The sequence below is a fragment of the Macadamia integrifolia genome, chromosome 3, assembly GCF_013358625.1.
Source record: "Macadamia integrifolia cultivar HAES 741 chromosome 3, SCU_Mint_v3, whole genome shotgun sequence".
Classification (NCBI taxonomy): Eukaryota; Viridiplantae; Streptophyta; class Magnoliopsida; order Proteales; family Proteaceae; genus Macadamia; species Macadamia integrifolia.
In genome coordinates, this window is record NC_056559.1 from 11,841,577 (window position 1) to 11,852,079 (window position 10,503).

Here is a 10,503-nt window from a genome sequence, read left to right on the forward strand (position 1 = left end):
GCAAAGTTGAGTGGTTTGTTGTATTTTACCAAGTTTTTCTTTCATTAAATTTATATATCTGGTGTTCGATATTATTATATTAATCCTAGGTCTACACTACGAACTTAATTACCTACTCATTAGCCCATCAACTTGTTGCCACGTCTGGTTTCTTAATAGTTTTTCTCCAACTCCTCCATTGTGAAGGTGGGAAGTGATCTAAAGCCTGGCAAATAACCACTTTAGGCCATAGACCATACTAGCACCTTCCATATATTTAAATTTAGATGAAAGAACTCTACTGTTGGCATGGAAAACACCAATATACGAGACTAATGAGAAGATGCATATCAGCATCTTTAACACCCCAGATTTAGTGGCAGCATCGTCTTTTCGTAAATTCTTTCTCTGGAAGGTATTTCCTGCTGGCTATCTTCCATCATTTGCCTTTGCCCCCTTGCATCGATTATTCGTCATTGCCTCTTCCCCGCATACTGGAAAATGATTTATAAGGAAAAAGAAGTGGTGAAAGGATGTTCAAAAGTGCAATTACTATTATTATATTAAAGGCCTAAATGTTGATAGCATAGGTGGTCACAAAAGTTTCAAACTTTGCTTTATTTATACGTTTTTTGGTAGTCAAAAATTTGGTCTTCATACCTTCAGGCACCCACGCTTTGTTTATGATGCCACGTACTTGACATGTGACGGGTTTTGAGGAACTGAAATTGAATAATCAGTTTCTAATCAAATTGATTGGATTGACTTGTAGTCAAATATTTAAGCTGTGTTTGATAATCAAGAGGAAAAAAGAAAAAAAAAATTTAACTTTTATATTTTTTTATTGGGTTATGAATTTCTGTTTGCACTTAATATGTGTTCACCCACGATAAGAGAAGATTTAGCTTTTTAAAATTTAAAATTCCTCTTAAAAATTATGAAATCTTTTTTTCTCTTGATTACTAAACATGCATACTCTTTTTATTTTCTCATCATTTCATTTCATTTCATTTCTTTTCTTCTTTTCTTCTTTTTTTTTTTTAAATTCTTTTTTCTTTCATTTTCTTTTCTTCTCTTAGCTACCAAACATAGCCTTAGGTTTTATGTTGATACAAGTTGATTTCTAGCCGATATAGTTGGAATTGGAATTGAAATCAGAATCGGAATCATGGAGCTAGGCTGATTCCATTTCCACCTGCTTAAATCAAAGGAAAAAAATAAAATTAAAGTAATAAAAATGAATCTTCCGTATGTATACGATGAATCACATAATAAAAATAAGGGTAAACATCACTCCCCTCCACTGAACTAAGGTGAAATATCAACTTGATCCCTCACCTTTTTAAAAATATCATTCACCTCCTTTACAAGAAAAAGATTTTATCTAATGACCCCAACCGTTCAAATTATATTTTTTCGTAATCCTCCAAATGCCCCTAATTATGAAAGGAAAATAATCCTCTGTTTTTCAAAAACAGAGGATTTTGATCCATTATGAAATGCCTAAGATACCTTGAGTGAAAGACCCCTGATATTCAGTCCTCTTCCTCTTTCTCCGTTCGCTGAAACAACAACAGCTCACCCTCGACCTTTGTCGCTGAACCGAAGGAGAAAGAGGAGAATCATGGTCATGGTGAGTCCCCTTCATCGAAGCTTCCACATGCGATGACCTCCTCATTAGCTTGAATCGTCTTCTACATTGGAGCTTCTTCTTTCTCAAGTCATGCGATGAATCAGTGCTTACTTCTATATGCGATTTGGAGCCCTAGATTTCAAATCTAGGAAGTGGAAAACCAATTTCTTCTCCCCTTTCTTATCCCCTTCCCCTCTGTCGCCAAAACACAGTTGCTTTTTACCTGAAATCCCTCGCTGAACCGGAGCAAAAGGAGAAGAAGCTTGAAGCTTCAAATCGTTCATCGACAACCTGTGGGAAAGTTGTAATGCCGCGTTTGTCCTCCATTTTTGTTTGAGGTTCTCTTTGTTGCAGCTTCTCACAGTACATGGGTAAGATACTCCGCAATTTTTGATTTTTTTGGGATACCCAGTTGCCTCTGTGAGAAATTAGTTCTGATAATGGTTCGTCATGCTTTGGTATAGTATTTCTTCTTCTTCTTCAATTTTCAGTTGCAGAGAGCTATTAGAAGTGGGAGATGAGCTTGAGGTACACGAGCAGAGTAATGTTGTACAAAGCAGGGATGCGAGACCAGGCCTCCAATTGCGACTCCGACGTCTATTCCCTTAAGGAGTCTACCTGTACTTGTTTCTCTTCTTCTTCCAAACAGGCGAGGCTTTTCACCAATTCCGTCGATTCCCCTGCTTTAAAGACAGCCAAGAGCGGTGATCATTCCAAGCTTCGACAGGAAGAGGAATCCTTTCGGACGGTCATGTACTTGAGTTGTTGGGGCCCCAGTTGATTGATCATCTCAAGAGGCATAAGCAGAAATGATTGTTCTGTTCTATCGTAATAGTTTGTATCCAAATAAAGATCCAATTTTCCCTCTTCTTGATCAGTTTTGAACGATTTCACGATTGTACTCTGCTTCTTGTACATGGGTTGATGTATACAAGAGTTTCATATGTTTGGAGCCATGGAAATTACCAGCTACTGATTTTTTTTTCCCCTCTTTTTTAATTTCTTCTTTGTTCTTCCATGAGTACTGATGGTTCAACTTTTGGGGCTGGAATTTCGAAGAAATTGGTAATTTTGATCATTATCCATTAAAAAGATAAAAAGCAACCCGTTTACATGTGTGAACTGTGAACAACGAAGATCGCGAGGGTTTCTTTTTTTATTTTTTTCACTTAAGGGTATATTGGGCATTACACAATTAAGGGGTATTTTGAAGATTACAAAAAAATATAACCTGACTTAACAAGCGATTTATAACGGTTGAGGTCATTAGATAGAATCTTTTTTTGTAGGGGAAATGAGTGATATTTTTCACAAAGATGTGGGGTCAAGCTGATATTTTGCCAGTTCAGGGGAGGGGAGTGATGTTTACCCTAAAAATAATAACAAATGAATAAAAAACACAACAGTTGTTGAATGGTAATGGAAGTCAACTACGAAGTTCCATTAGTATTGTAGAGTATGTCACTTTTACACAGAACGCTAATGATAGAAAATGTTATGTTGTCAACCCTTCGACCTGCTAATTTCTGAAGCATTGAGTACCCAAGTGTGGAGTGGAATTGGAGGGAGGGTGGTGGTGAGGAAGATGTAAGAGCTGGTGTGTGGTAAGGATGTCAATTTAGAATTGAAACTGAAAATCGAAATCGAAATTAATCGTTTGAAATCAAATTGAGTCGAAAAAAAGTTATTCGTTTTTAATGTTTGAAAATTTTTTGGTAGATTATGTCTCTAACAAATAAGGTTTTTTTGTCAATCAAGATGTACAAAGTTGTCAATGAACATACACAAAGTCGGTCTAAACACCTAAAATAAGACTTAAACTTAATTTGAAACAAAATTAAAACCGAGCAAGGAAAGATACACAAAACCAAACCAAACTAAGTCAGTTCAGTTTTAGTTTCTCAGGTGTTCTATTCTTGGTTCTGTTTGGTTTTAATTTATGCATTTTGTATCTTGAGCCTAACTAAATCAAACCAAATAACCGAAACCAAACCAATTGAAACCTTAGTGTGTGGTGATGAAGGAGGTGGTGTTGCCAACCAATTGTGAAGAGATCTTCTTCGAGTTTGGGTGGCAATGAGAGCTCCAGGAGTGATAAGAGGGTCCCATTGGGATTCAAAATCCAATTGCACTCAAACTGTGTTGCCCACTCAAAGTGGGCTACTCACTTTATATAAGGGAAAGAGAGAGAGCAACCCATGGTTTTTGGCTATTCTCCTCTATCAAAACATCTCAATCTCTCGCTCTTCCTTTCTACTTCCATGAGAAATTAGGGTTTTTTAAAGCCCTAGGTGAGAGTGTTAGTGTGTATTCCCAATAAATGCGACAGTTGGGTGAACTTGTTCCATACATTGCTCGATCTAAATCCGATAGTGCTACCAACTGCCCTCCTCCCCTTCACATTCAATGTAACTCCTTCATGGTTTCCATCTAAAAAGGTCCCTAACCCGATCTCTTGGAGGCCGGCAATGAACTTGCCTCCCTCACCCTCAATAATGAATTGGTTTTACAGTGTTGAAAAATTTATATGAGGTGGTTATAACAAGATTAACCTTACTTTTTTGTCATTTCGTACAACAGATTTTTTTCCCAGTGAGAATAAATCTGTCATTACACATAAAAATTACATCAAATGACTCAGTTTTTGAAAAAACCCTTTATACCCTGTATCAAATATATTATATATTTCAAAAATTAAACCATGGACAATTAAAAGAAGTTTACAACTTGTAAGCTGTAATTAGTACAAGAAGTCATTTCCCATTTATATGATTCTCCCTTGACAATGGCTCTTTAGACAATTACTTTGGCAATTTAGATTTTAAAATCCAAAGGATGCAATTGCCCCTATATACAGCTACAATTCTATTATAAAGTTGGTGCACTATAATTTAGGAAATGGATTTGTGACATAGCAGGTGACATTCAACGTACGTACCCTTTACGATCGAAATGGTATTTCAATTCATTACCATTATCATTGAATTTGTGGAGTCAAGCGCCCTTAGTCTCTCTATTTACTCCATCTACATGCTTATGTGTTATTGCTGCCGTGATGTGGAGGATTGGGATTCATTTTCTAATGTGAATTTTCTGATGTGCTTCCATTGACCCTCATGCATATGCGGTGGAAATATTTCTCTGATCTTCAATTCGTTTTTGTAGGGTTTTACATATGACAATAAATAAATAAAAAAAAAAAAAAAAAAAAAAAAAAGAGACCAAGTTTTTGTCAATAGACCAAAAATAAAGACCGAATTTTCCTTCCGTCACTGTCAACGGAGAGGTATCCCCAAAATTGTGACTTCGTATTATAGTGGGGTCAGATATTTATTATGGTGTGTGACCCTTCACATTCACGGTATTGTGAAGAAAAATTCTACCAAAAAAAAGGTATGGTGAAGAAAAGCTTCCCACATGATAAAATGTTGAAAAAAATCAAAACCAGGAGGCTCGAAGTATTGCAACAACCTACGCCACCCTTGCGTTGACGCGCATTGTGTGTGTGGCTCAGACAAAAGTTCGAATAGACAATTGCCCGGACCAGAGGGGTGGGAGCATCCATGAACCGGATCCAAATTCTAGAGACTACTGAGGAGCGATTAAAAAATATTGGACTACCTTCTTCTTGGGAACTTCTAATTTATTTCGGGAAGTTAAACATCTCTATCTTATGTTCCATTGGCTTGAAGTGCACGGTGGTGCTTTTACACAATTCAATTCTGTAATTATCTTGGTTTGTTAAACAAGTCTAGGAAATATTAGAGGAAGACAGTACTGGATTTCAAAACTGGTTAATTTGGTAATAGCCTTGACTATTCTTGTTAGTACTAACAATAAAAAGGGACCGAAAGACAATTGTTTAATTGTTTATATAGATCACACACCCAACCAAGTGACTACTACTCTCTTCATCCAATTCTCATGGCTACTGTTACAACCTTTGTGTTTCTACTACTCCTCTCTGCACTTTATGTTTCTGCAGTAGTAGCAGCTCAACAAATTAGGTCATCCAACATTAGCTTAGGTTCTTCTCTCTCCCCTCCTTCCTCCACCAATTCATCATCATGGCTTTCTTCTTCTGGTCGATTTGCCTTTGGATTTTATCCACAAGGAAATGGGTTTGCCATTGGAATTTGGTTTGCTCAAATACCTGAACATACTGTGGTATGGACAGTAAACCGAGACGATCCACCTTTGTCTACCAATGCTACTTTGAACCTTACAAGTGATGGTAGCTTGATCCTGCAACCCACACAACAAGACCAACCAAAATCTATTGGTGATGATTCGAAGTCTGCCTCTTGGGCTTCCATGCTTGACACAGGCAATTTCGTTCTATATAATTCAACCGGAAGTATCATTTGGCAAAGTTTTGATCACTCCCCCACCGATACCCTTCTCCCAGGTCAGCGGCTAACGGCAGGGCAGGAGCTGTTCTCTAGTTTATCAGAAACCGACCACTCGACTGGAATATTCCGGCTCAATATGCAGCATGACGGCCACCTTGTTCAATACCCCATTGATTCTCCAGACACAGCCCCATATTCATATTGGGCCTCAGGTACAAATGGGCAAGGAGACAACTGTTCATTAAATCTTGATGCTGATGGATATCTGTATTTGCTGAATGGTACCGGTTTCACTATAAAGAATCTTTTTTCTGGTGAAACTCCCATAAACAGGAACATTTTCTACCGCATGACCATCGATGTTGATGGGATCTTCAGAGTCTATTCAATTGATCTGGAACAGAAGAGCAGTTGGTCTATTAGATGGGTATCATCAACCAATAGCTGTGACCCCAAAGGCATTTGCGGATTGAACGCATATTGTACTCTCAGGGATCAACGGGCCGTATGCAACTGTATTCCTCGTTTCTTCAATTACATTAACGAGAGTCGCCAAAGTTTGGGTTGCCAACCAAAATTAGAAGCTGAGAGGTGTGGAAATGAAACAGAAAATAGCAGCAACTCCATATATAAATTGGAGAACATCTCATGGGAAGATGATCATTATTCAGTTTTATCATCCCAAACTGAAGAAGAATGCCATGATGCTTGTCTGGCAGATGGTAACTGTGAGGCTGCAATGTTTAAAGACCAGCAGTGCAGTAAACAGAAGCTCCCGTTGAGATACGGAAGAATGATAGTAGATACTTCCACCACTACTACCTTCACTTTTGTTAAAGTCAGCAGGAGTTGTAGCCCCAACACTCCAAGTGATCATATGGGAACCAAAGAAAGGAAAGGCGGGCTAAGTACTCAAGGTATCTTAATTATCTGCCTTACATTGACTGCCATTGTATTTATGGTATTTGCATTTTCTGCCTTTCTTGTTTACCAAAACCATGTTTGGGCGTATAAGAAGATCTCAGATCAGGAGGCAAAAAATATAGGATTAGTTGAAGAGATCGGACTTCGATCATTTACATATGGTGAGCTCGAGAAAATAACAGAAGGTTTCAAAGAAGTGGTGGGTAGGGGAGCTTTCAGCACTGTTTTTAAAGGCACCTTATCAAATGGCATGAGGATCATAGCTGTCAAGAAACTGGACAAAGTGTTAGATGAAAGTGAGAGAGAGTTTCAAACTGAAATGAGAGTGATTGCCAAAACCCATCACAGAAACCTAGTTCAATTGCTTGGTTATTGTTGTGATGGTCCAAATAGGCTTCTGGTGTACGAGTATATGAGCAATGGATCACTAGCGAATTTTCTCTTCAAATCCGAAAGGCCACCATGTTGGAATGAAAGGGTGAATATCGCTCTCAACATAGCTAGAGGTATCCTCTACCTACATGAAGAGTGTGACACCCAGATAATCCACTGTGACATAAAGCCTCAAAATATACTCATGGACGAGTACCGATGTCCAAAGATTGCTGATTTTGGATTATCAAAGCTGTTAAAGATAGACCAAACTAGGACTCAAACTGGGATCAGAGGGACCAGAGGGTATGTTGCACCTGAGTGGCACCGAAACATGCCTATAACAGTAAAGGCAGATATTTACAGTTTTGGGGTCCTGTTTCTAGAGTTAATATGTTGTAGAAGGGGCATTGATATGAATGTTCCAGAGGAAGAAGTCATCCTCACAGAATGGGTCTACAATAGTTTTGAGACAGGTGAGCTTCGTAAGTTGGTTGGTGAGGAAGAGGTGGACGAAAGAAGATTGGATAGGATGGTTAGGGTCGGAATTTGGTGTATCCAAGACGACCCCTCACTTCGTCCTTCCATGAAGAAGGTAGTCCTGATGTTGGAAGGGACTGTAGAGGTACCGGTTCCTCCTAGTCCCACTTCTTTTCTGAGTACCATGTAATCAAGTCAAAGTTGTGTAATCTTGAAGCCTTGTCCATCATTTGTTGTAACCTATATGCCATTGTTCTGAGATTGTTGTATGATTTTTATATTTTCAAGCCACCTAATAGGATTAGCTATTTGTAATCAAATCTTTTTTTTTTTTTTTTTAATAAGATTAGCTATTTGTAATCAGGTCTTTTTTTTTCTTTCTTTCTTTGGGTGGGGATGGGTTTAAATATTTGTAACCAAGTTAAAGTTGTGTAATTTGTTAATTTGATTTGATTTTTTTTTATTTATATTTCTAGTGTTCTCTTGTATTAATGTTGGATCTACTTTCCGAACTTACCTGCAAATTTAGATATACAACATAAGGACTTATTCATTAAGCCCATGATAGCTTGCTTCAAAAAGTGGTGATCAAGAAAAAAATCAGAATAGTATTGTCAGAAAGATTTATTATATAAAGAAAAAATTTTCCTATTAGGATGTTTGGCTAATAAGAAAAACTTAAGGTGGTTTTAAATACTTTACTCTACAGACAGAGAAGATAGTAGTGAGTTATGCTTAGAAGACTCTGGTTGCCGTCGTGCAATGTTTGGCGATAATGGAGTGTGCAAGAATTTAAAGGGGGTAATTACAATCTTTCCCCTGTGCTTAGCTTGTATTTACTAGAAATTATTTATCTTAAATTTTCATTCTATGATTTTTTTCTTTTTTCTTTTTTTGAAGCTAAAGATCAGCAAAATGTATATTAAAGAATATAAGAAAAATATGTACAAGATTAACATGTGGGACAAAACGAAGACTAATATATAATCTTAAGTTTTAGTTCGATTTCATCAAGCATTAATTTGTTTCTTTCATTCTCTTAAAACAATTGGATTAATTTAAATCATGATTATATTCGAATGAGTCAATTAGGGTAATGAAGTAATCGGTTGCAAGGTGAAATAGAGAGGTAAATTATTGGACATGTTCAAACACCAAGAGCATGGCTTCCACACTAGCAGCAGCCAGAGATGTCGGGATGTAAGTCCTTCCGCTGTTAAATGGGTGGGAAATAGGTAAATAATTGAATATCCAAGCAGTTGGAGAAGAACTGGAACACTAGTTTGAACCACACAAATGCAACCCACACAAGACGTTCATGATGCAGAATGACAGAGACAACTCTACAAATTTTGGGATACAAAAATCAATACAAATGGTCCCGGAGACAACAAGACATCAAAGCTTTGATGATGATGGAGACTTGTATTTGTTTGGTAGTATCAGTGTCACCGTATGAAATCTATTTGAGAAATGAACCAATTTAAGAGGACAGACACTAGTGCTTTAATAATTCAATATTGTTGAATCTGTGACTAGAACAGCCTTGTTTTTATGTATAACTCACTCACTTCGATCAGTTGAGATGCGCATAAGCTGGCCCGAACTGATTAACCAAAAATAATAATAATAATAATAATAATAGAAACAAAATTTTTAAGAGTAAAAGTTTACATGTTGAATAAGCCATATTACAATGATGTTTTAGTAGTTACAATGTGACGTAAAATGTTATTATAAAATTTTTTAATGATTGTTTGCCATTTATTTTATATTGTTAAATTATTTAAATCACAGGCATATTTAATTATGTGGTACCCTATCTTATGTTTGTGAACGTAGACCATACATGGAGCTGAGTTCCACAAATGCATGGGCATATGTATTTATCCAAGTCAACAAAAGGTAGTTTCAAGGTATTAAAAATTGGGGGAGGGTCCCTCCACCGCTCATTGCAATTGTAGGCCTTTGAGGGGTATTATAGGGAAACAATGAAATAAGGGGATGTATAAAATATTTTATAATGGATTGCTTGAGTAATTTGAGACGTAAGAGGGATGTTGATTTGTATGCAGTTTCAATTTAATTGGTAATCTGTAAATCTTTTACCTTCAAAAATTTCATATAAGGGAAATTTTATGCTCAAGTTGGCCTTGAAATTTTCCAAATGAAAATTTAGAAAAATGTGGTCTCCCCACCCCTTCCCACTAAATAGGATTTTGGTATATGAGTATATGAGCCATGGATCATAACACTAAGCCTGTGTTTGTTAGTCGTCTAGAAAAATGTTTTCGGCATTTTTTGTATTTTACAGAAACAAGAAAACAGAATGTTCCACTTGGTGTCCACGGTTCAATTTTTCGTTTTTAGAAAAAACTAGGTAAAAAGAAAAATACCCTAAATGAGAAATGTTGGAATATGGTTATCATTTTCAAACATTGGAATTTCGTTTCAAAACAAAATTTTGACACATAAACGAAAAATTCTGATTTTGACACAAAACATTGTTTCTAAAACAGAATAATTACCAAATGCACCCTAACATTACATTTATATAGAACTTCTACCCAAGCACATCTAATGGAACCATTGAAAGTCAAGTGAAATCCAGTACACGAAAGAAAGTTTAGAGTAAGAAAGAGAGGGGAAAAGATCTACAGAGAGAGAGAGAGAGAGAGAGAGAGAGAGAGAGATTGGAAGGGAGGCAAATATATGGATGGTTATGGCAACCTCTCGTCATGCTGGACTCCTGCGTCCTCCTCT

The 10,503-nt window shown here is 36.8% G+C and overlaps 1 protein-coding gene and 1 long non-coding RNA gene across 2 annotated transcripts; both read left to right on the forward strand.

Moving 5' to 3' along the window:
- The first annotated feature begins 1,471 nt into the window (after nt 1-1,471).
- LOC122072868 lies at nt 1,472-2,574 on the forward strand. Its single transcript, XR_006138600.1, has 2 exons — nt 1,472-1,983; nt 2,077-2,574. It is a non-coding gene; the product is annotated as an uncharacterized LOC122072868 (long non-coding RNA).
- A 2,921-nt stretch (nt 2,575-5,495) lies between these two features.
- Nucleotides 5,496-8,207, forward strand: LOC122072867 (G-type lectin S-receptor-like serine/threonine-protein kinase LECRK3). Its single transcript, XM_042637291.1, has one exon. It carries the CDS (start codon nt 5,537-5,539, stop codon nt 7,928-7,930), a length of 2,394 nt encoding a protein of 797 aa, XP_042493225.1. The 5' UTR covers nt 5,496-5,536; the 3' UTR covers nt 7,931-8,207.
- Nucleotides 8,208-10,503: the final 2,296 nt, after the last annotated feature.

Coding starts and splice junctions, on each gene's coding strand:
- LOC122072867 (XM_042637291.1), top strand. CDS start 5,537: ATGGCTACTGTTACAACCTTTGTGTTTCTACTACTCCTCTCTGCACTT.